This window comes from Elephantulus edwardii, unplaced genomic scaffold (assembly GCF_000299155.1).
Source record: "Elephantulus edwardii isolate Elephantulus edwardi_28Jun2011 unplaced genomic scaffold, EleEdw1.0 scaffold00023, whole genome shotgun sequence".
Classification (NCBI taxonomy): domain Eukaryota; kingdom Metazoa; phylum Chordata; class Mammalia; order Macroscelidea; family Macroscelididae; genus Elephantulus; species Elephantulus edwardii.
This window is the reverse complement of record NW_006399773.1, coordinates 8,159,246-8,186,605: the sequence shown is the minus strand read 5'-3', so window position 1 is coordinate 8,186,605 and position 27,360 is coordinate 8,159,246. Positions and strand designations below refer to the sequence as shown.

The 27,360-nt window shown below is 35.5% G+C and overlaps 1 protein-coding gene across 2 annotated transcripts in view; it reads right to left on the bottom strand.

Annotated features, from left to right (window-relative positions):
* The window catches only part of KLHL1 (kelch-like family member 1), a 544,822-nt gene extending 520,582 nt beyond the window's left edge, over positions 1–24,240 (bottom strand). For both annotated transcript variants that reach the window (XM_006882715.1, XM_006882714.1), the window contains exon 1: positions 23,711–24,240. In XM_006882715.1, coding sequence (XP_006882777.1) covers positions 23,711–24,192 — 482 coding nt within the window. In that variant the 5' untranslated portion in view covers positions 24,193–24,240. The remainder of the gene's footprint in view (positions 1–23,710) is intronic.
* Between the last annotated feature and the right edge of the window lie 3,120 nt (positions 24,241–27,360).

Genomic DNA, 27,360 nt, shown 5'->3' with positions numbered 1-27,360 from the left:
CCAGTCCTTGGAGAGGGACATCATGCTTGGGAGGGTGGAGGGACAGCACAGGAGGGGAGGGCTCTCTATGAGGTGGACTGATTCAGTGACTGGGCTAATCAGGATGGGAGTGTCGGAGACAGTGCAATTGGCACAGGACAGAGCAGAGCTGTTGTGCATAGGGTCGCTATGAGTTGCAAGTGACCTGATGGCACATAACAACAACAATAACAACAACAAATCCACTGGAGGGTCAGCTATGAGATGGTTCTAGCTCAAAGATGCTTAACAACAACAGTGGATCATTTGAATGGATGAGGACTATGAGCATTTCTTCATGTGCTTTTCTGACCCCTAAATGTTTTTTATGAAGTTACCGTTTATATCTTACGGTCATGTTTTAGTTTCATGTTTATTAGTTCTTAAGGTGGTGCAGATTTCTATAAATTTTAGAAGTCAATCTTTGTTGAATATGTTTTTTTCTCAATTTGTAAATTCTTTTAAAATATTTTTTTCAGGTTGGATTATCGTCTGATGAACATAAGGATCTGATTGTTAGAAAGTCTTGGCCATTGTATACTGATTTATTTCTGGATTCTTAATTCTGCCTTAATTCGTTTGTCTGTCTTTCATTTACCAGTGTCAGTCTGTTTGAGCTACTGCGGCTGTAGAGTAAGTTATGAAATGGGAAAATGTTAGACCTACTCTTTTATTCTTCTTTAATAATGCTTTCATTACCTGGTGCCTCTCTCCTTTCCAGTAATTGATTTCCTTATCTCTTTGAATACCATTGATAGAATCTGGATTAGAATTGCATTTATAGATCTCCTTGGATAACACTGACAATTTCACAATGTTAAATCTCACTATCAGAGAGCATACTAGTAGGTTCTTCCTTTTTTAAGGTTTCTCTTGGTTTCTTGCAATAATGGCTTGTAGATTTATATGAATGAATCTTTTGATAAATACATTACAAAGAATTTTATCTTTTTGTAATTAGTATTATATTCCTAAATTCTTCTTTATAATTCTTTTCATTGGTGTAAAGGTTTTGTGCCTTAATCTTGTATGCTGCCACATTGCTGAACCTTGCAATTTCTTCTAATAGTTGTTTTTTCCCTGTCTGTGTTTAATATCCTATCACATCTACATTATCTTATCAGTCAAGGCAGAAAAGATATTTGATAAAATCATAACCTATCATGAAAAAGCCCACAAAAATCTCAATAAAATAGAAAGCACAGTAATTAACATAATTAAGAAAACATAGTCTTGAGTATCCTGATGACGTTCATTGCTCAATTTAATTTGATGAGGATGACATCTTGTGATCAGTCCATTTTATTGATCTCCCTTTATTCTTTGGTGTTGGATGAGGTTTCTGCACACAATATTTTAAATAGCTGCCAAGTTTTCCATATTTGGCTGCTATGACATCAAGATTTCAATGAGGACCCTTCCTTCAGAGAATCATGCAGTTTACACATGGATATTTTTGTTGCAGTTAATTTTTGTACAGTCCATGGCATAAGCCTACTGAGAAAAATGTAGATGATAAATGGATATGATGGGTTCCTATTGTATAAATAAATTAACATTTCTGAATAGCACATTAGAAAAGAAAAATTCTTGCATAGACCAATAGCAGTAGAAATCTAATTGGTACATATAAGTTCCAAAAGAAATCAGGACAATAAAATTGTATCATTATAGTAAATTATTTCAAAACAAAACCAAAAGAAGAGGAGAAACTATAAAATCAAAATGTCAAAACTCTTTATCCTCTACAGGTATTTGTCTGATTCGAGTTCCTTCATCTCTGGAAGTATTCCACTCTCTCCATGCTTATTATTCTACTACTCGGAGAATTCTTACTAAACTCCCATATTATCCTAACAGAAAGCTGGGAAATGCTTTTTTTTTTAAAAAAGATAAACTCATTCTTAATATGTCTTTCAAGGTTTAATATACAAATGAGCTTCAAAGTCTCTCTTACATTAAATGAACTCTCTGGTATAAAGCAGGGCTTCAGGCTCAATAAAATAACCCACCTTGTCTAAGATCCCTACAAATTTACTTAAGAAATTAGAATTATTGTTTACATTTATTAATTTAGGCAAGCACAAGTAATAATTTAGTAAATACATAAGGAATTTCGGTGGTGTAGTCCATAGGACATTCTGTTGCTTACAAAGATGATCTCTTTGGTCATTTGACTACACCAGCAGCTCTATGTGAGAAATAAGGGAAATCATCTTTGTACATCATAGCTTTGAAAACCTGCTGAAGGTTGATCTATGTGTTTGTTTCAAAATTATGGCAATGACTTTCAGTTTTTTACACGCACATACTCACATGCAAACTCTGGAGGCCTAAGTGCCAAGAAGCTGCACTGCAATCTGAAGGCATGCAGTTCGAGGCCACAAGCTGTGTGCGGGAGGGTAGACAATCTCTTCCCACGAGATTAACTGTCTCTAAAAACATGGAGGGTCAGTTATGGGTTGGTTCTGACTTGAGAGTACACAACAACAAGAATACAAGTATATATAAATAGATGATAGATGGAGAATATCAAATGGGAAAATCCAGGAAAATATTTAGGAATCAAAATCAATGTACCTGACTCTACATTGTGAGAATAAATCCAGGTTGTTATTAGGAACCTAACTAATGCGCGCTCAAGGTTTAACCTGTATTCTATATAATATAGCTCAGGTGATGTAGTTAATATGGAGTTGTTGTTGTTGTTGTTATGTGCTGTCAAGACGCTTGCAACTCATAGCTACCCTCTGTACAAGAGCCCTAAATCTTGCTGCATCCTGTCCAACCTCACCAGCTCCAACACACCTACTCTTATTACTCCAATCACTGAATCAATCCATCTCATCAAGAGTTTTTCTCTCTTATGCTGTACGTGCACTCTCCCAAATATGATGTCCCTCTTCAAGGTCTGGTTCCTCCTTGCAACAAGCCCAAAGCATGTTGGACAAAGCCTCAGAATTCTTGCCTCCAAGAAGCAGCCCATTTTCATCCTCTCCAGGACAAACTTGTTTGTTCTCCTAGCAGTCCATGGTATATTCACCACTGTTTTACAGCACCACAGTTCAAAGGCATCAATTTATTTACTATCGTCCCTAGTCACTGTCCAGCTATCTTACACATAGCACACAATTACAAAGCCTATGGCCCGGATCAAGTGCACCTTACTCTCCAGCCTGATGTTGTTGCTCATCTGTACTCTGGAGAGGTCCCTGACAACTGACTTTCTCAATGAAATTTGCCTCTTGATTTCCTGGCAACTGGTACCAAGAGTGTTGACTGTGGAGCCAAGCAAACTAAAACTGTTAACTTACTCAATCTCTTAACCATCCATACTGATGCTGCCAATTGGTCCAGGGCTGAGAACCTTTGTTTTCTTGATGTTGATCATCAATCCTTATTGAAGGCTGCAGTCCTTGACCTTCTGCAGCAATCGCCTCAGGTTCTCCTCATATTCAGCAAGCAGGGACACAATATATGTCATCTGTATAACATATAGTTATTTGCATAACTATATGTTGTGTCATTTGCATAAATATGGAGTTACAAAATAATTTTAAAAAAATAGGGAGTTACATTTAAAAACTCAAAGGTGGCACCTTTCTAGCAGCTTGAATGTGATTTACAGTCTCCCAATCACCTGCTGGAGGGTCAACTATGCATCAATCCCAACTCAACAGCAGTGAGTGAAAGTAACAGAATAAAGTTTAGAGTTAAGAAAAAGATTGAAATAGTTGTAACGGTAGACACTGTTGACCAAACTTGTCAAAGAACATTAAGAGTTAAACTTAGAAGCAACTGAATTAGGTATTGTTTCAATGTCATGTTATTTTGATGTATTATACCCTGAGCTTGCTGAGTCAGTCAGACACCATAAATTGGATTATAAAAACACTTTCAATGCAAATTTAGGCTATAGGCTAGGTCAAAGACTCAAGCAAAAGTCTAAAGGTACAGAAAGGACTACAGTCAAACAAGATAAACTTTTGGTTCTACAATAACATTAATTATAAATTCAACCATGGGAAAATCTTTTTTTCATAAAAGGGCTATTAGAAATAACAATGAACATGGGACTCATTTATTTTTTTATTTCAAAAAGAATGTTTGTTGCTGTTGTTGTTATGTACCCTTGAGTAAGAACTTATTCATAGTTGATCTTCCAGAGGATTTTCAGAGGTTGCAAATTGGAAAGGCAGAGATTGCCCTCTTTCTCCTCAAGTGCTCCTGGGGGATTCAAATCGTATGCAACTCCTTACCACTCAGCCACCAGGTTTCTATGCTAAAAGGCATAGAAAATGAAAAACTTTTTTTTTTCAAATTGATATCTTATACTGCATCCCAAGCCAGAAGTTGCCTAAAGTATCATTAAGGGACTCTGAAGACTATATAGGTGATTTTTTTTTCTATAAAAGGAACATGACATTGAACTAATTAATATCTAATTAATCCTAAACTTAAAAGGAGAGACTAGTCTCCAAATAAAAAGAGAAGTATGCTTATTTTGTCATTAACATAAGGATTACTTTGTTCACTATAAACCTCACATGTCTACAGAAATTCCTGACCCAGACTAATAAAACCGGAAAGATAGTGATGATTGTTAACCAAGGGGAAAAAATCTTAATCCTCCATAATCTGTTCTGTCTCATAGGTGCTATTTAAGACATGTATTTGTGTTTAGTCTAGAAGCTCCAGGAGAATTATTAGGAAGAGACATTTCGTCTAAAAATAAATGGCAACTTAAAATTCTTAACATGAGAATTTCTACTAACTTTGTCTAAAATCCATCAAAGAGTAGAGAAAACGTCATTGTGCAAACCTTTGCTAGTTTGCCCTCATTTTTCCACAACTAGAGAATCAAACCCTCCTTTCACATTTTTGCACAGAATTTCTTTCTTCAGTTTCTGAAATTTTCTGGAATGCCATGTCCAGCTGAGTACTATCTACAGAACGCATCAACATTTAAGCCCCTACCAAACATTTCACAATACCCTTTGAAATGAACAACTCAAGAACAGCTTGTTCCTTTAACTTAATAATTTTTAGCTAAGCACTTGATAATCTCAATCAACAGTCCTTGCAAAACTCCTGTTTTCCCCTATTAAGATACTTTACATCTGAGTATAGAAATATGTTCAGTACTTCCATGTAGTTAATCATAGAAATTCCAGCTTTCCAGTAGTTCCCAGGCCTTCTTACACCTTTACAGAGTACTTACTGAGATGACTTATCACACAGCCATTGATTTATTCAGTGACATTTCAAGCATACCCAATAACCTAGTCACTATTTATTTGTTCCTATTTTATCTAGGGGTGTAGAAGAGAGAAACAATATATGTGCATTAAGATGCTTTAAAGGGTCACAGAATCTTTATTCTACTTTTCTTAGCATGTAAATTCTATATGCTTATTTGCTGTCTCAGAGATTTACTAAATGGTCTCCATTATGTATGGAGAGAGAATTCGTTGGTATGCTGAAACTCCCAACAGCCATACATTACATCTTGTGTCATTATAACATTTAGCCATTCACTCAATGCTAACTCATAGCTAACTGACCAATGAATTGTAAAGACATTTTAAATCACAAGAGGAAAATGTTCATTTTTGTCTCTCAGAACTTCTGGCAGAGAAGCAGCATCTTTGGCTTGGCTTATTAGTGCAAATTCCTGAACACTGTACCACCAGAGCGTTTAACCGGTGTAGACAGAAGGAAAGGACTATCTGAAAGGAACGTATGCTTGAGCATTAAATGTGTGATGATTAATAATCGGGAACAAGAAGTGCATTACAAAGTGAAGAGAGGGAGAGGAAAGGAAGGGGTAGGGAGGAAAATGTACATCAGTAAAGGAATGACAATGCAACATTTCTCTAAATTTTTGTTAAAATCCAAGTTGTTTAAAAAGACGCAAAGTTGGAAAAAGTACGTTTTCAAAATTAAAAACAAACAAGCAAACAAACAAACAAAAAAAACCCCTAAAAATCTGAACAGGAAAATTTACAATTAGTCCATCCTTCTGTCGGTTAATTAGAACACATAATTTCAACAAAGTGGATGGCACTAAATACCACCAAAGAAAAACACTATTTAGCTTATACTGTCACAATTACCAAGAAACAGCTAAGAGTTTTATTTTATTTTATACTGGTTTACATGCAAAGTTCACAAAGTTCATATGAATTGTTTTTCACACAGGGCCTTTCCCCTTTCAGCTAAGAAGATTTTTAGAACTCATCTGCTCCTAGAGAACTAGAAATCGAGATTTTTGTTAGGTCAACTTCATTTACCAACTTCAGGACCTCTTTCAACTTCCTAAGGATGGTTCAAAGGCAGCTATGCAATTAAAAGGTACATTAATTAATACCATTGCTTTAGACGATTTCAGGAATATTTGATTTCTTTTAAAACTTTTCATACAAAATATTTCTTTTAAAAACCCTTCAATATATGAGCACTTTAGAATATATCACTCAGAAATATAGGGGACAACAAAGATTCACTGGTTATTGAGGCCTCCAGTATGATTCTTGATGCTTAAAGTCACTCTCTGTCTTAGAGTAATGAGTGCAATTGCTAGGCAAGCTGTGGTCAGCACATTTTCAGCTTTAGGACATTTTCTTAATATTTATGTTTCTCATTCAATGTTTGACCATTTAGATTCATCTCTGGCTCAATACCTTTCAAAGGCAGACAGACTTATTATGGAGTTATTTTTTTAAAACTGATTCTCATATTCTTACGCATGATGTAATCTCTTTGAACCCAGAGACATTGCTCCCTACACTTAATGATGGTAAATCTCTTCGAAATTGTTTAAATTTTACTGAACTGCTCTTATCGTCAAACAGGATTTTAAAAAGCTCTCTTTCTTATCCTGATTTAATCTCACTTACTGATGAATTTTACTTAAAATCTGACATTGATAGTTCTTATTACCAGGGAGAATATGTTGGGTATACTCTGACTCATTCTACTGAGAATTCAATAGCAATACTTTTCTTGAAGACTTTGTTTACTAGAAAATGAACCACTTTAAAAACTTAAAAGACTCTGTAGACTATATTTGATTCACCTTGAAATAAGGACATGCATTTCATTGGGAAAATATGCAGTTAGGGATTGCTCCAAATTATTGAGGAGTAATTATGTCAATTTAAGGACTAAGGTGCATCTGATTAAAGTCATAGTCTTTCAGACCACTTGCTATGCATCTGGGAGCTGGATAATGAATAAGGATAACAGCAGAATTGATAACATTTGAGTTGTGGTGATGAGAAGAGTACTGAATATCCCATGGATGATGAAAAGAACAAACAAATGTATTGGAGAGGGTGCAACCAGAGTTCTCTTTGGAGGAAAGAATTATGAGGTTTTACCTTACATACTTTGGGCATGTTGCTAGGAGAGGGCTCTTCAGAGGATAAAGACATTATGCTGGGAAGGGTAGAGGTTCTGGTGAACAAAAGAAAGACCTGTGACCAGTTGGATTGACATGGTAACTGCTACAATGGGTTGTTGTGTATCAGAAAGTGTGAGGATGTCATAGAATAGAACAGGGTTCAGATATTTTTTCCCTAGGATTGCTATGAGTTCTACATGACATGACAGCACCTAACAATAACAGCAGCAACAACATTAATATTTGTGCTTTAAATTACTGAGAGTTATTACTTGCACCCATTTCTCTTAACTAAATAAAGCTAATTCTTTTATTTAGACTGTACAACTCAAATGAAGGTTAGACAATTTAAAATTATTGTAACTAAAGAGAACACAAAGGGGAAACAGTTCCACTTAGATGAGAAAGCTGACTGCAGGTACCTTTTCTTCATATATTAATGTCAACTTATAGAATAGTATACTATAACATACTGTCCATCAGTCATATGGGATGATAGAAAAGATTACTGTTGTCATTTCTGATTCTATATCTGACTTCCACCCTCAAAACCTTTAGGTTTCCTTATCAATGTTTTTAGGGAATATAATTTTCATAGATATATTTCTTTAGACTCAGTAAGGAGGAGTTTGTGCAATACTTCATGCTCTACTTAACTAAATATTTCATGAGAAGTAGACAAGATATTAAACGAATTGCTGGGAAATTATCTCATAATTGAGATAAGTAAATGCTATATGAAATATCTTACTAATTATGTAATTCAGTAAATTAATATAATGCTTAGAAAAGAGCAATGTGTGCTGAAATTGAACAAGGCTTAGATAGACTTGAGCTCTGTCTCTGCACCAGATGTCTGAGGAGCAGGTTGTTCTTCCCATGTTAGCATGCCATACACACTCCTGAACTACAGAAGCCACAAAAGGAAGTGGCTACATCAAAGTTATGATTATGACATTGTATGATGCCCAGTTACTTTTTCATAACCCTTATATGTGTATGTTACTATTGTTAGGTGCTAGCAAATAAATTACAACTCATAGGAATGCTGTGACTGAAAACTTGTCCTAGCCTGTTCTATTCTCAGTCATGTTCAAGTGTATTGCTGTGGTCACTGTGTGAGTCATTGAAAACCTTCCTTTTATTTGTTTACTCTGCTTTTACAAGCAGAATTACTTTTAACAAGAACTGGGACCACCGTACATTCCCAAAGTATGTAAGATAAAGTTTCATCACCCTTTCATCTAAAGAGCACCCTGCTTGCACTATCTCCAAGACAGAGTTCTTTATTTTGTTGGCAGTACATGGTATATCCAATATTCTGTGCCAGAAGATAAGTCAAAGGCATTAATTTTTATATGGCCATATTTATTTACTGTTCAACTTTCAAATGCATGTGAAGCAATTGAAAATACTATGACTCAGATCAGGCACACTTTAGTCTTTAAAATTATTTCCTTGCTCTTTAGTACTTTGGAGAGATCTTTGACAATACATTTCCTCACTGCATCTTTTTGCCTTCTTGACTATTACTGCCATGGGTGTTTTTTTATGAATGCAATTAAAATTAATTCTTTGACAATGCCAATCATTCCCCATCTATCATGATGTTATTACCTGTTTGGTCCAGTTGTGAGACTTTGTTTTTTTATGTTAAGACACACTTTGCAGTGAATATTTTAGTCTTTGAGATAAAAAAAAAAAACCCTTTCAATAAAGGTTTTGAGTCTCCTTCACTTTTATCAAATAATGTTAAGTCATCTGCTGATATGTAACCCACCACAGAGAGATGAGTGGTGGAATCACAGTGTCTGGAGTCCTAAACAGTTTGGTAAACAAGCAACTATCTGTGAAAACTTTATGCTTAGGTCTTTGTGGAAGTAGACACTGTTTAAATTGAGTGATACAAAGATTTCTCTCTCAATTCCTAATGAAAAATAATATGAAAATATTCACAAAGTAAGACAACTAGCTTTCTGTGCTGGCGGATTCGAGGTTAGGCCTGAGACCAACTTGATAGGTTCTCTTAATTTCTCTACTCCAGCGAAAGTACATTTTTTACAGCATTAATCAACTAAGCAATATTTCTCTCTGCAATCAAGTTAAGGTTCTAGAAAGAATTATCCCATTTCCAACCTCTTATCCAGTGTCTCCAGCAATAGTAATTAAGTTTCAGGAAGTACTTACCTAGTGAACAGATGTGAATAGAAGGTTCACAGAAAATATTTTTTTGCAATCATTTTATAATCACCAGCTGCTTATCACCTATCTGTCATGAATTTTAAAATTATATGTTGTATCTAAACCAATGTATCCACATATGTATCTTAAACCAATCATATTCAGTGACTCAACAGCCTAGAGAAACAATAGCAACAACATTTCAGGACTCTGCTCTGACATACCTTGCCTCTATCTTTTTCAATCACAAGTCTGTCAATGAAAATATTATAATTCAATCTAACTTTTTGATGAAGGTCTTTTGGAAAGGCAAGCTTTCCGACTCCATAGGACCAGAAAAGATTCCTGGTATAACAAGAATTCCTCCACCATAAAGATAATATGTTAACTCTCCCACTGATAAATAATATCATAAATATAAATGTTTGTCAACAATCTATGCAGACACAGTGGTAACAGCATAATATATATCAAGAAAAACTTTACAGAATGTCAATATAGCAGTAGGCTATTTCAAACATTGTGAAAAACCAAACAAATGAATAAAGCTATCTCTTAAAAAAATCAAAGCATATTAATGGCCAAATAAATGCCCCAGAGTTAGAAATACAGAATAAATACGTGGATGTGGAGTCACATGAACAGTACTGAAGAAGGTACAAATAATGGATGAAATAATGGAAGCTATATATAAAGTGAATACCACAACAACAGGGAACCAGAAGAAATATGTTGATGTGGAATTATAAGAAAATATACAGAGGAAGGTGAAAATTACGAAAGAAATAATGGAAGTCACAAATAAAGCAAATATTCCAGAGACGAGGAGCCAGAAGAAATATAATGATGCAGAGGAATACTAGCAACTACGGAAGGAATTTCAAAAGATAGAAGAATTCCAACTACAGATAAAAAGGTAGACAAAATGAAAAACTCACCAAAATACCAAGATGGTACAGCTAATACAATACTGGCAATAACAGAAATGCACAAAAATGCAATCTAGAATGTCACAAAGTTTCAAAAATGCAGGAAGGACAAAACAACAGAACATAAGAGATAAAACAGTCAGTGAGTCAGACGACAAGAACCTAAATAGGAGTATACTAGAGAAAACACAGAAAGAAAGGAATGAAAGAAAACATTAAAATTGTTTGGAGTAACATCAAAAGAAACAACATATGTATGATTGGAATTCCAGAACATGCAGAGATGCAGGGAAAACATTGAGAAAATTATGGAAGAGGTAAAAGAAGAAAACTTTATAGACATAATGATGAACAAGGAAATCCACATTCAAGAAGCTCAGGGAATCCCAAACATAGTAGACCACAAAACAAGACATATCATCATCAAATACTCCAAAATTAAAGATAGAATGCTAAAAGAAGCATAAGGAAAACAAAGAATTATCTGCAGAGGAGAACCATTTAAATTAAGTTCTGATTTCTCCACAGGAACCATGTGCACATGGGACAATGTGATAGCATATACAAAAGGCCAAAAGAAAATAATTGCCAGTTGAAGATCCTATACCCAGCAAAGCTATCCATTGAATATAAACAAGAAATTAGGTCATTTTCAGGAAAGCAGAAATTTAAGGAATTAGTGAAAATAAGACCAACTCTACAAGAAAGTCTAAGGGAAGTCCATCACACAAAGACACCAAAGGAAAATAGATGGACCTTAATAACCAGAAACAACAGAAAAAGGAACACAGAAAAATTACAGCAATAAAACCTGGTCTAGCAATAATCATTTTTAATGTGAAGGAAGAAGAAGAAAAGGCCAAAATGATGTCAGAAGAGACTCTGAATATTGCTGTAGAGCGCTGAGAATCCAAAGCAAAAGGAAGAAATCAAGAAGTTAAGGACCTGAATAGAAGATTTAAAAAGGCTGCTTGGGAAAACAAAGCAAAATACTATAATGAAATGTGTAAGGCGATAGAGTCAGAAAAAAAAAGGGACCAATTCGCTTAGCATTTCTTAAACTGAAAGAACTAAAGAATAAATTCAAGCTATGAGTTGTAATGCTTAAGGATATCATGGGCAGAATATTGAATATTAAAAGAAAACATTAAAAGCAGATGGAGTAAGTATAAAGAGACATTCTACCAAAAGAATTGGCTGACATAGATGAATTTCAAGAAACAAATATGAGCAAAAGCAATGGTAATAAAGGAGGAAGTGCAGGCTACTCTGAAGGACTTGGGAAAAAAATCCAGAAATTGATGGAATACCAATTAATGTATTTCAGCCAACAGATGCTACCCTGCATGCACTCACCAAGTTGTGTCAAGAAATCTGGAAGACAACTACCTGGCCTACTGATTAGAAGAGAAAACTAAGTCACTATTATCACACACTAGCAAAATCTTTCTGAAGAATATCCAGAAAAAAAATCTGAACATTACATTGACAGAGAACTACCAGAAATACAGGCTGGGTTTAGAAGAAGTTGTGGCACTAGGGACATTATTGTCGATGTCACATGGAGAGTATGAGAAGAATGTCTATCTGTGTTTCATTGAGGAAAATAGAAATCTCAGAACACTTAATCTTGTTTATATGAAACCTATATTGGACCAGGAAGCAGTCCTCAGAACAAAGCAAGGAAACACTGCATGGTTCACAATCAAAAAAAGAGTGCATCAGAGATGCATCCTGTCCTGGTACCTTTTCCATCTGTTTGCAGAACAGATAATTGAGGAATCAGAGCTTTATGAGGAAGAGTGTGGCATCAAGACTGGAGGAAGACTCATTAACAACTTACAATATGCAGATTATACAACCTTACTTGCTGGAACTGAAGAAAATCTGAAGCAAATGCTGCAAAGTCAAGGACTGTAGTCTTCAATATGGATTGAAGTTCAATGTCAAGAAGACAAAGATTCTTATCATTGGGCTAATTGGCAGCATCATGATGGATGGAGTGGAGATTGAAACTGTGAACAGTTTCATCTTCACCAAGAATCATCTTGCTTGGGTCCACAATTGACACATTCAATAACAGAAGTCAAGAATTAACATGACACATTGCACTAGAAAAATCTGAAGTTAGAAGCCTTTCCAAATTATTGAGGAGTAATGATGTTAGCTTGAGAACTAAGGTGTGTCAGATTCAGGCCATAGTCTTTCCAATACCTTTCTATGCATCTGAAAGTTGGACAATGAATAAATATGACAGAAAAAGAATTGACATCTTTGAGTTATGGTGTTGGAGAAGAGCACTAAACATCCCAAGGAAGGCCAGGAGAACAAATGGATAGATCTTGGAAACAGTGTAACCAGAGTGTTCTTTGTAGGCAAGAATGATGAGGCTTAGCCTCACATACTTTGCGCATGTTTCTTGGAGGGGGTCTTCCTTGGAGAAGGACATGATCCTGAGAAGGATGGAGGGTCAACAAAGGAGAGGAAGACTCTCAACCAGGTGGATTGACACAGTGACTGCTGCAGTGGGCCTTTGAATGTCAGGAAGTGTGAGGATGGTACAGGATAGAGCAAAGTTAAGATACTTTGTTCATAGGGTCTCTATGATTTGTACTTGACTCAACAGTATGTAACAACAACAACAACATCTAAGAAAAACAAGATAAATTACATCACTCTCCTTGATCTGAAAAATCACACTGTCATATTAATCATGACAGGTTGGCACTAGCAGAGACAAACACATGGATCAATGTAATAGAATTGAGAAGCCAGAAATATTTGAAATACTTATTGTCAACTGATCTTTGTCCAGGAGATAAAACTAATCACATGGGGCAATGATAGTGTCTTTAAAAAATGGTGTTGACAATATTTGACAACCACCAGCTGAAAATGAAGCGAGACTTATACTTCAAACCATACACAAGAAACAACTTAAGGAGGATCAGGAATAAAACCAAAGACTGTAAAGTTTATCAAAGAAAAAGCTAGGATCAAATCAATAAGCTCTGAACTTCATCAAGGATAATCTTCCAAGCCTAAGAAAAACTCTACAACTGAAAGAAAATTTAATAGATGAATGGGACTTTCTATAAAATCAAATACTTGTACACATCAAAAAACTTTTCCAAAAAAGTAAAAAAGAAGGCTACACTTGGAAAAAGATTTGGCAATAACATATCTAATAAGCAAGTCATATCTAAAATTTATAGAATACTCCATCACTTCACCAAAAAGAGTTCAACATCTAATCACAAAAGGGCAGAAGATATGAAGAGTCACTTCATCAAAGAAGAAAGTCCAATGTCCAACAAATCCTTCATTACTGTTATTTTAGCATGCCGTAGTTTCCTATGACTCATAGTGACTCACAGCTATGCACAATAGCTCTGAACCCTGCTCTATCCTGTGCCATGTCATTGTCTCTCCGACTCTTATTACCTCAATTATTGTGTCAATTCATCTCTTTGAGGGTCTTCCTCTCATGTGCTGTCCCTTCACCCTTCCAAGCATGACATCCTTCTCCAAAATCTGGTACCTCTTGGTAACATGCCTAAAGTATGTGAGAAGGAGCCCCCTAATAATACTTGCCTGAAAGGAACAGCTTGGCTTCACCTTCTTCAGGACAGACCCATTAGTTTTCTTGGCAGTCCACAGTATGTTAAATATACTTTGCTAGCACCGCAAATCAAAGGCAAAATTCTTCTTCTGTCATCTTTGGCAATTGTTGAGCTCTCTGCATCAGGCACACCTTAGTCTCTAGACTGACATTGTGGCTCTTTAGCACTCTGGTGAAGTTCTTGACAGCAGATTTTCCCAGTGCAACTCCTCTTTTAATATCGTTACTGCTGTTGACCAGAATGTTAATTGTGAACCTGAGCAAACTGAATTCTTAGCAATAGTAATCTCTTCCCTATCCATTATGATGCTGCACTTGGTCCATTGGTTAGAACTTCATTTTATTTGTACTGAGTTCCAATCTATAATGCAGACTACGGTCTTTCACCCTCTGTAGCAAATGCTTCAGGCCCTCTTCAGTTTTATCATGCAAGGTTGTGTCATCTGCATAACTCAAGTTGTTGATGAGTCTTCCTCCAATCCTCATTCTACATTCCTCCTCATAAAGTCCAGCCTCCTGAATGATCTGTTTCTCATATAGATTGAAAATGTATGGAGACAGGACTCATCCCTGACACCCCCTTTTCTTATTTCTTGGAATAAACACACTTTTCTTATTTCCTGTAATCAGGCTCATTCCTTTCCTTAATTTCTGCACTGATGCACACTTAGATTAGACCAGCAGATATGACACCTGAGGCTGAGTTCTCAAGTTTGCAAACACAAAGGAGGGAAAACAGTCGCAAGCAGACACTAGTGATTGGAACATAGAATGTGAGAAGCATGAATGTAGGAAAATTGGGACTCTGTTAAGAGAGAAATAAAATGTATAAATATTCACATACTAGGCATTGGTGAGATCAGATGGACTGGCATGGGACATTTTAAACCAGATAATTATATCATATATTATGCTAGAAATGTAAAAAAAATTAGGAAAAACAGTCTCACATTCATATTTCATTCATTATCTAGCTATTAGAGAAGTACAAATCAAAGCAACAACGATATATCATCTTTTCTCAGCAACAATAGAAAAAAGTTCAACAGGAGAGCAAACAGCAAATTCTGGTGAGATTGGAACTCTCATATACTGCTGATGAGAGTATAAAATGGTACAACTGCTATAGAATGAAATATTGCAATCCTTCAAAAAATTTAGAAATAGGAATACCATGTAGCCCAGTCACCCCACTATTGAGACTATCCACTAAAGAAACCAGAGCTGTAACACAGATAGATATGCATCCATGTTTACTGCTCTATTATTCACAATAACAAAGAGAGATAAGTATGCTTAACATACTAAGAGTACTTCACCAAAGGAATGGATAGAAAACTGTGGTACAGTCACACAATGGAATATTATGCAGCACTGAAAAATAATGACCATGGAACGCTACACACTATAGATGAGTCTGGAGGACAATACCCTGAATAAAATATGTGTCACAAAAAGACAAATACTGCATAAACCTACTGTTATAAAGATAAGAGTGAGACAGTATGAGGGAGTTTAGGAAAAGAAAGAACAAATAAATCCTCCTCCAGAATTGTGAAGGTAAGCACTAATAGAGAGGAACAGGTGAGGAGGCATAATATATGTGGCAATTAACAGTCTGTAACAAAATATGAATTTCAAATTGAATTGGAGGAGAGGAAGAAAGGAAAATGTGTTTCAATGAATGAAAGAAAATACATACTTACTGTAACCTTTCAGTAAAACCATAATTTGAAGAAAAATCACAACATTTATGAGATTGAAACTCTCATGCATTGGTTTTAGGTATATAAAAATGATTTCATGACTATGGTAAAGTTTGGCACCTTCTGAGAAAGTATGGAACAAGAATGACCTTTGATATAGCAATACCACTACTAGATAGATGGATAGATGAAATAAGAGCTACCACAAGAACAGACATAGCTACACCCATATTCATTACAGCACTATGTGTAAGAGCAAAGAATTGGAAATAATCCAAGTACTCCTCAAGGATGAATGGCTAAAAACTATGGAAGGGTCACTCAAGAAGTATCACACAACTTTAGAAAATATTCATTATTCAATTAAATACTTCACAACATGAATGAAGCTTGAACAAATTATGCTGAGTGACATATATTAGTCATAAAAGAACAATGATGGCATAATGTAGAAGACAACTAATATAAAATAAACGGAAACGACCAATCAAAACTAAACAATAGTTTGTACTCAGAATCAATCTTTGAGATCTAATGAAAGTGAGAATGGAGGAAGTGGGGGATAAAAACAAAACCTAAAATAAATAAATACTAAAAAGGAAAGATATTTTTTGAAAGTGCATAAAAATAGATGATGATGTTGTTGTTATGTGCTGTCAAGTTGCCTGTGATTCATAGTAACCCTACGTAAAACAGCCCTGAATCCTGCTCTGTCCTGTGCCAATCTGACACACCTACCCTCTGTCATTGAATCAATCCATCTCATAAAGGGTCTTCCTCTCTTGCACTGTCCCTCTGCCATTCCAAGTATAACATCCCTCTCTCTCTAAGGACTAGTCCCTCCTTGCTACATGCACAAAGTATGTAAGACAAAGCTAAAAAAAAAATAGATAATAGATATTTGAAAGAGAATACATTTTCTCAATCTTTTCATCTCTACTAACTCTAAATTGAGGGAATAGGGGAAATGAAGAGGGAAAGGAACAATTTTTTTAAAATTTCATAAGTTGCTAATAGAGATTAAAAACAAATGAGGAGGGGGGAACCAAAATCAAGAAACAAATAAAAAGCCTCCACCCTTTACATGAGAGATCTCCACACAGAATGATCTGCCTCAATTGCTTCAAATAGTTCCCATCTGAAATAACTTTTTCTCAGAGCCCTAGAACAGTATTCTCCTTCAATCATACAGAACTTTATAGAACTTTCATAAACATCTAGATCAATTTGTTTTCAGATTTTGGCAATATAAATCAGCAAATGTAGTGAACATGAAACCAATTTAATCCAAATTTCTATCCATTATAGAATTGAGATATCCACAAAATAATTTTGAATTCTAGTCATGTTTGTTTTCTTTTATTTACTTTAAGTAATTCCTTCTTAGATTTTTCCCCCCTAATGCCTTTGACTTGTGATGCTGAAGAAGAGCATTAAATATACCATGGACTGCTAAGAGAGCAAACAGTCCTGTCCTTGAGAGGGTGAGACCAGGCAGCTCTTTGGAGGCAAGGATTCTGAAGCTTCATCTGACATACTTTGGACATGTTGCAAAAAGCAACCAGTCCTTGAAGAGCGACATCATATTTGGGAGGTTGGAGAGACAGCACAAGAGAGGAAGATCCTTGATAAATGGATTGATTCAGTCACTAGGGTGGTGGGGGTAGGTGTGTCAGAAACTATAAGGTAGCCACAGGATAGAACAGGGTTTAGGGCTGTTGTACATAGGATCGTTATGAGTTGCAAACAACTTGACAGCACATAATAACAACAAAGCAAAATAATAAAACCATTATTGCCAGGCCTTATTTTTAAATATGTATCCCCCAGATAATTTTATTTTATACTTTAAAAAGTCATTCTTAGCACACTAAAATCAATAATGTGATGTGCTGATCATTATTTTGAGACTATTTTTAAACATTTTGAACATTACATACTTTTATGTTAAGATCTTGACTTAACTATACAGTACTCTGCAGACCAGTGTAATGTGGATTCTGAAAAAAAGGACTTAATATAAAACCATGAAATTTTGCTTAGCATACAGAGACACAATTGCTTTTTCGAGGCTTGAAAAGACAAAGAAAGATATACATCTGATCAATAATGCATTCTACATAAGCCAAATGCTGACTTGATTGGTTAGAGGTTTTTTCCCTTCTTTTAAATTTGTTACGCTATTATTTTAATAAAGCTATAAAGTGATTTTTTAAATGTTTATAAATGGTACCAGAATATAGTCTTCTTATTTCCTTTTATATAATGAAAGTTGTAATTATTACTATCCGCACTTGCAATCACATCTTTCTTTCAGACAGTTCTGGTATTTTGTATATTTTTGAGTACAACCCTGTGGTCCTGTGTCTTCTTCCTTAATGATCTTAGTTTGCCTGAAGCAAATTTGCTTACAGAACAGAGAGATTAAATATTGAGCCTTTTTTTTAGACATCATGTATTATTGATAAATTTACCATAAAATAAAATAAGCTTAGCCCAAGCAAGGTACCATCTTGTGCCAGATCTAGTTTAAATAAGCACTAGAGTATAAAACATCTAAGCCAAGGATAAACTAGTAAAGAAAAATACTTTCATTTCTCTAAATTCTAAAATTGAAGGAGTGATTTTATTTTAATATTCCAATGAAATGCAAGTTTAGAACTCCTTTCTTAATAAATTCATCCTTATAATTTTAAAAGGTCTTTTAATTTGTTTTAGCTTCACATATATTTGAGGGAAATCTTCTTTGTTTGATTTTAAACAATTACCTTTTTCTAGTAACTGTAAACCCCGTCAAAGTTCAATGGTGTATAGTCATTCAATCTATTCTCTGTAAACAGGTATGAATTTCAAAAATATATTAATTTGTATTCTGAAGTTCTCTTTTTTGAGGTCCATAATTAGGGTATTTTGTGTTTTTGTTTTGTTGTGGGGGTTCTTTTGTCTGTAAAACCAACCATATATCTGGAAATAATGGTGTCTTTGCTAAGTTGGATTAAAATGTCCTCTTTGATTGAACCTTCTTTCTTCAGCACTAGCATTTAAATATTTCTTAAACATTAAAATAAACCCAGAAAACTGCATCTGCAACCTCTGGTAAGAATAATTTTTGGTTCTGTTTGTGTGAACAGAATATAAGTTTGAGTATTGGCCTGTAGTATTGTGTCTACATTAAGATGATAATGATTAAAAGATCAACTCTAGTAATAAAAAGTCTTTCATTCAGAGCAAGTATACTTCTTTCTCAAAATCTTAGCTTTGTATATATGTAATCATCATGTTGTTGTTATTGTTGTTAATGCTACTGAGTCATAGGTGACTCATCACGACCCTATTAACAAGAGACCTGAACACTTGCGTAACTTTCATCATTTCTCTAAGTTCATAGAGTTTCCAGAGGCAAGCTATTTATAGAAGTGGATGCCACCCCTACTTCCAAGTTTGTTTTAATTGAGGAGCTCCACCAAACACCATTGGTAACCATTAGCGCATTGGACACATCAGTGTAACAGTGGTTAGCATCACAGCAGCCATGAGTGACCTCTGTATGTAATCATCATATCAAATAAGTATTTGTACAAGACTGTTATGAGAATCAACTGGGTTTTTATGAATTGTAGTAGGTTATTGCGAATACTAACTTACACAAGTAGTAATTCCTTAACCAAACACTCATTATAATTATCACAAATATTTATTCATTCCATAATATGTATAAATGCACTACATGTTCTATAAGAGAGATAGAATAGTAAAAACAATTGATCCACTACTGCAGGGCTGCAAATTATAGTTACAGGCAGGAAAAACAAAGAAGAAATTAGTGTCATAAAGATAGAAAATTTCTTCCTGTGCAATTACCTGCCTCTGAAAACCCACCCGAGGGTCAGCTATGGGTAGACAGTACACAACAACAATCTACAACAAGAAATTGAAGGAGAAGCAGCCAGTAGTTACCATAAGAAAATAAAAAAGGAGATTTTAAGTAGTGTAGGAGACCAAAGAATGCTTCTGTGAGAAAGTTACAGAACTTGTACCCAAGTCTTCTCAGTGATGAAAAAGAATAAATTTGGCAAAAAGAAGGGTGGGAGTATAAGAAAATCAAGCAAGCATTTTTAAATCCCAGAGTCTGTGATGTAACAATAGAAATATAATTTAAACTTGGAAAGAAAGGGTGAAGAGATGGACAGCACATTAATGACCAACATATTAAAGATTACATCATTCAGAACCTAGTGGTCCATGTTATATATTGCTTTCAGAGATTTGTGGCAGTCTTCTGGGGAGCCATACAAAGATTTTTTTTTTTAAACACTATAACTTATCATTTTAAAATTTGCATTGGCTTCAGTGTGGAGAATGGATTGTGGTTGGCAAACATAGTATGAATTGGAGAAATGGTGTGAAAGAGGGTAATGACACAAGTGGCATTTTCAAAAGTTCACTCAAACAAGACATAACTTTTGAGCAGGTGCAATCAATGGAATTGGAGGGAAGAGGAACAAACACAAGGAGGCATTTTATGGTTAAAATGAAGTTGGAAATATTATTGTAGATTGCTAGCTCACATAACCTAACATACAGAAAGCTGTGCTCTCAAGTAGAGATGAGACTGAAGGTTAGAGAAGCAATTTTTGGTTTATCATTGCTTATGTTACATTTAAGTTGCTTATTAATTATATTTATCAGAGATAACCAGTAGGGAAGTGAATATGCCAGATAGGAGTTCAGGGGAAAGTCTGAGCTTACAGATGCAGATATTGGCCATTCAAGCAATGGAGAATAACTAAAGCCTTGCAGTACAATGTCTACACCATGTAAAGATTTAAACAACTAAACCCTCCACATCTCTTCTCCCACTGACACCACTACAATCATCAAGAATGCAAATATTTTTCTTTTGTATGAAAAAAAATAGTTTTCCAATATAGAATTTTGAAGAGAAATAGCCACAACAAAAATCTGAATAGATAACAACACTGTTTCCAAAAACTAAGTTTATGTAAAATGTTGAAAAAAAAAGTCTTATAGCTTAGCTCAACAACCTAATTTTGTAAAAGTTAAGAATTTCACTGTTTTAATTGTAACTTATAGTTGAGTATTTTGACTTGTTTGTACAGGACTCACATGGTAGGATAACATAAAAGTTGGGTTTGTTCAGCAAACTAATTTACTACTGTCCTCCTACAATTCTGTTTCAGCTTATGACCTTCTAGGGTTCTCAGATTAAGGAGTCTTTCCTCTAAGAGGGGCCTTCAGTTGCTGTTCTAAGATATTAAAATAGTTGACATACTTAAACTTTGTAAATCAATATGGTTGGCAAATATGGACAAAATTATAATTAAACATAGGGATGGATATCTGAAAAGGAATGAAATGGTGCATTATGTGTGGAAAAATAGCATAGAAGTAAGACTTGATAAGACAAAATATAAATATAAATATTACATCATTGTTTGGTAATACATTAATGACATGTGATATTAAGTGTCATACAGACTTATTATCTGATTAGTGTAAATATCATGCAGCTTTCCAATATACAAAGGAGAGCAATAACAATAAGTGGGAGAAATTCATATTATTCATTGGGTTTTTAAAGTTTTGTGATGAAGTTTACATTATTTTACCCTGCTAATGCCATACCTTCCTCCAAGCAATGAACCCTGTTTTTACCACAGATAAAGAAATATGTATTGGTAGTGATTAATCATTGAGTCTACCAGTGTGGTTTTCAATCAATCATGAGCACAGACTCAATGCTCTATGAAAGTTGAAGAGCACATATAATCCATCAAAGACCATAGTGTGAAGTGACTTGTCTATTGAGAAATTCAGATTGCTCTACGACATTTAAGTATAATTAAGACTAGTTAAAGAAGATTGAATCTGATTTTCATATTTTCTACATTCAAGATCTCAGAGAATGACCACTTTCCAACAACAAAGATGTATTTGTAGCTGCTTATTTTCACAACCCTTATCACTTACAATTCTTTGTGATTTAAAACAATGAAGTATATAAAAAGAACAGGTTTAGTGGTTAACCTGAATGTGCCTTGTTCCCTCTCAACTGAGGAATTAATCAGTGGCAGTTTAAAATTCTTTCATTATAACTTAAGTCAGTATTTTCAAATGTCCTAATTTACTTAAAAGTCTCATGAAATTATTCAAGCCAAAGAAAACAGTAGTTAAAAAAAAAACGAACAAAAGAACCTCATCCACTTATATTGATAGTCCCAGCATATCAAATATTCCAAACTGATTTGAAGGCTTTAGAAAACTGTAATTAAAAAACAAAACAAACACACACCTATCAATTATCTGTGAGTTGTCTGAGTCATCAAAAATGCAATTAGCAGTATAGTACTGGCACACATTTAACTTTCTTTGTGTTCTTTCCATTTATAAAGTCTTCTCCTAAATATTTATGAATTGATTTTCCAAATTTTAGTAAGATTTTAAATTTCCTTTTAAAAAGGAGTAAAAGCTTAATGTACATGTAAGAAAAAAACATAAGGCAAAAAGTAATAGGTTATTAATAAATTCTCAAATCAAATAACTTTTTTGGAGATCAAAATAATAATTTTCCAAAATAGCTTACCAAATTAATTTTTAAGTTTAATATATATTGTCTTCTAGATATGTGTAGGAGGAATCTGAAAATTATGAACTAAACTTCTGAGTAAAATGATTCTCACATTTGATCAAATACCTTAAAATTTTATGCACTTAAGATTCTTCTAGGCACTTAAGATTCCATATGAACCCTTGTAGTAAGCTGGAAATTCTTAGGGACAATTATCTTGTGACTCTATTTTCATTTGCATTTATCAACATAAATAACTATATATGTATTAACAACACACATATTATTTTGTGTCATATATTTTGTTTTTGTTACTTTATTTCATAAAAAGCTGAGTCAAACAAATACTTTAAACATTACTTTTTGCCAATTATTATTGAGACATCAGCATTTATTAACATATTCAGTACCATATTCTTTTGTTTTGTCAACAATATATTCTGCTCTTTTATGAATTGATTCTCTAAAATATATAAAAATAATGAGTTGATTCTCTAAAAATATAAAAATCAGAAGATTTACTTATGTGAATGTTTTTCCGTAAGTCTTGAAAATGGCAAAATTGTAAGCAGAGAAATGTAATAGTGATAATGTATTGAGAATAAAATGTTGACCTCTCACTATTAATATCTAACCCCCAATACCATCACAGCCTCTATCTCAACTCAGAACAAGCAAAAGTGAACACAAAGTAAAACTAAAAAATTGGGTTAAAAATAACACCACTGTACTGCATGGAAGAGAGATAGATACAGATATCTAGAGAGAGAAAGAGAGAATTATATTGTCCAGTGTTCTCCTTTGTCTCATTTATTAATTTTAAGATTCAAGTCAAAGGTATCTTAGATAACTTGGTAAGCCAACTGCAAGGCAAGGATCGAAGACGCATTTTGACAATGTTTAAGTTTCTCACCACATCAGTAACTAGACTCACATAATTTGATGACTGAAGATTATTTTCTTCTCAAAACCACATTAACCTTATCATCTGGTGAGTTACCAAAACACATGTATATTCAATGTGTGGTTACAACTCTGAAAATTTGCTCCCCAAACAAAAAGTAGGTTAAAACACACAAACTAATATAAATTAATGCACAAACTTTTAATGAAACTACAACTTGGGTAATAAAAAGTGGAGTGGCATAACCTAACCAAAAATTACAACTTGAAAGTTTCAAATTTAGACATCCTAAGGGCACGTGGGGAAATGGATGAAATTGAAAGATGCTTGAATGTCCCGTGAGGACTTACGTGTACCTGTGTCCACATCCTTCACCTGTTGCCTGGCTCGAGTGGGCTGGCTCCACTTTGAGCTCCTGCAGGACCAGCCCCTTTTCTTGTTGTCCAGGAAAGTCCATGTCTGACACCACCTCCTCCTCTAGAGACTCCACATAGTAGAGTGTCCGGGAAGGCTGCTGGGGGCCCTGTCCAGGGGCCCCTGGCTGCAGCCTTGTGGCTACAGGCAACAGGGTGCCATTGAGAGGGTTGAAGGAAGAGGAGGAAGAAGAGGAGGAGGAAGAAGAGGCCTTCTTCCAGAAAGTGCTCATGCTCCCTCTTTCTTGGTTCTTGAGTAGGCGACTCTGGCTGGGCCCCCAGTGCTCAAAGCTGCCACTGCCATCCTGTTGCAGGCAACTGCCTCCCGCCGGGCCACTAGAGGAAGGAGAAGGATGGCTGAAGAGTTTCCAGCGGAGTCGCAGAATGTGTTTCACATCGAAGTCTTTTCGCCCAGAGCCTGACATGCTTTACGCAAAGAGGACAAAGAGACTGCAGCTCACAGACGTGGAGACCGACCCTGGGACAGAGGGGGAGGCAAGAAGGTCAGTCCCCCCAGGAGACAGATGCCAAGGGCTGCAGGCTGCGCGCCCTGCCTGGCGACCAAGGAGCCTGGACTGCACAGCGCGTGCCTTAGCCTCGGTGAGGTCCTGGGGACCCGGGCGTGGGGAGCCAGCTGGCCCAGAGCTGAGGAAGCTGCAGAGCGCTGGGGGCTAATGATCCGCTTTCCCCTCGTGGGGACCCCGTGGTGTCGACAGGGAGGGATGCCCTGGTGTCTGGGATGCGCAAGGAAGGGAGGTCTGCGCGCTCTGAAGCTCTGGGGGGTCGCAGCAGCTGGCTACACCTTACAGGGATGCACCCTGACAGAGCCTCAGCTGGAAAGGTGTTGAAGCTCCTGTCACCGCAGCCCAGAGTTCCGTGCCTGGAAAGCGCAGAGAGAGCTAGAAAGAGCCCCAAGTCTTGGAGAAGCGCTCCCCTCCGCCTTCTCCGTGCACCTGCGCCCTGCTCCCTGTCCTCTCCGATGGTACCCCTCTAGCTTGCAGGGAATTTCTGGAAAAGTCAAATATCTCCTGACAGGCACCAAGAGGCGTTTGGATAGAGTCAGTTTGTAAAGAGAAAAATAGATATTCCAGAAAATACAGAGAGGCTAACGGAAAAGCCCGCCTGTGAAGCTGTCAAGGTCCTCACAGTACAATTTTCTCTCTGCCTCTCCGCCTCCTCCTCCCCAGTAAGTGACGCAGATGTGCACTGGGGCCTATACCAAGAGATGGAGGGAGGGAGGGAAGGCTTCAATCTTCTTTATGCAAGTGAGTCTGCCGCTCTTATTGTCCCCTTGTGCAGTCCTGTCACCTTCCCTCCCCCCCCCCCCCGCATTAGTCTATAACCGTAAAAGTAAAGCAAACAGGCATTCCGCGTTAGCATTAGTAAACACCAAACATGAATCATGGCAGCGCAAACTTAATAGGCTGCCATCAGCTTCCAGGTTGCAGGTTAATGACTTGAATTATTTAATAAACCGCATCCCCTAACCTTTAGCCTTAGTTTTTCTCAGTAATGAGAGGCAGAAGGAAAAGCGAGCTAGGCATCAAAGTGCTCTTTTGCCACCTGCCTCACTCTGACACTGTGATGCAGTTATTAATGCATCCAGGCAGTGCTGCGCCCTGGGGACCAGAGGTGCAGGCTGAACATTTGAGGATGGGTACAGGGAAGAGGGTTTGGAAAACCAGTGCCTTTGGTGAGTAGCTAGAGAATCAAGATGCTCTCACTGAAGACCAAGAACTGTAATAAAACGATAAAAGTGAATTTCAAAGCACCGCTTTCTACCGCATAAATCATGACATCAAACGTATGGAAGAGTTCAGTCAATAAATGAATGTAACCAAAGGTACCACATAGGAGTCTGGAGAAAGGAAGATGCTTTTTCACTTATAGCCATAATTAGAGTCGTGGAGATTGTTATCTCTTTCTAGATATGAACGCTGGGAAATGTTTCATTGTTTGCTTTAATGAATCATTAAAACAGAACCCAATAACTTTTGCTGGTGGCAGAGGTGCAGCGAAGCAGCGGGTTTCCCAAGGCAACCAGGGGCATGACTGCTGTCCGTTTGTGAAATTCACAGCTTCAGCAACCTCCAACAGGGGTTAGGAACCAAGCATGAAAACAGTCATATTACTCTTCCCTAGCCCATTATTGACCCACACACTAAAATGGACACAAAAGCTAAGTCCTTCCTAGACAAAGTTGGACATTTCAATAAAACCAGAAATTAAATACATAAAAGACCTTTCTGAGGAAGAAAAATCACTACTGTGCATTTTAATATTGATTTATGCTACAACAGCTAGACTAGAGTCCCCTGTGCCTTGATTTTTCTCTTAGTATTCTGTGCTAAAAAGAAAAAGGAAATAAAAGTGGGAGGGAAGCCCGGTAAAGCAAGCAATAGTGACAGACCATTTTTATCCAAGAACTGAATCAAGTAAGTATTTCCCTTAAGGTAAAAGGAGTGTATGAAATCACACATCACAAACAGGACAGAGAAAACTTTCTATCAGAGGTAACGTGAAAATTTGAAGTACATGTAATTAAATAATTTCTCAAGGTAATACCCTGCAGTGGACTTTCTACACTGACTTTTAAATTTATTTAAACATAAAATTAAACTGTACAATATTAGAAATAATTTAAATCTATGTAATTTTTAATGTTTATTATATATTAAGATACATTAAACAGATGTGAGTAATGCTTATTTGTTTATCTTCATGCTAATATTCAGTAAATTCAATGTATTATGTATGATAGCAACATATTATTTGAATATTTTATATTTTAAAATCTACTAGTACTAGCCATACATAAGTAAAAAACAATCTATTTCTGAGGGAGATATTTATATATAATTCATCTAAGTTATTAAATAATAAGATTTAAGCTTTGTAAAAACACATAAACTTCTGACAACAAAATTAAAATTACAATTAAAAAAGATGTTTATGTTTTTTAACTTGTTTGTTACCACATTTTGTGAGGGGAAAAAGGAAAGGAAGAAATGAAACAGAAGAAAGTAAAAGAAAGACTTTTTGTATTATGACATAGTTTTACACATTTGACATAAAGCTTAAAGATGTATCTTGTAAAATACTTATTATTTTTTCTATGCATCACACACATAGAGGAAGCTCTGGTAGCCTAATGATAAGGAAATATGCTGTCAAACCAAAGATACACAGTTTGAATCCACCAACAGCTCCATGAGAGAAAAGTTGGCAATCTCCCCATCAGTTACATTTGTTGTATTCAATAAGTAATAGCAAATATTTTCAGCTATAAATATTGAAATATTTATATATGAAAATATAAACTGATTAATTTTTATATGAAAATGTAAACTGATTAAATAGTTAACAAAGTAGCACTGTGTAAACTTGTTACCAAACTATATTTTATAATTATCTCATAAATTGATTAAATAAATGTTGCTGATGTCAAAGATCATAGAGAAAATACATTAAGCTAATAAAGAATAATTTAAAGATAGCAACATCACTTTAAACTTCTTTTGATGAAAAAATAAATTCAACCATTCTAACTCTACTGTTTATCCAAATTGAACTGTCCTTTGAGTCACTCAGGA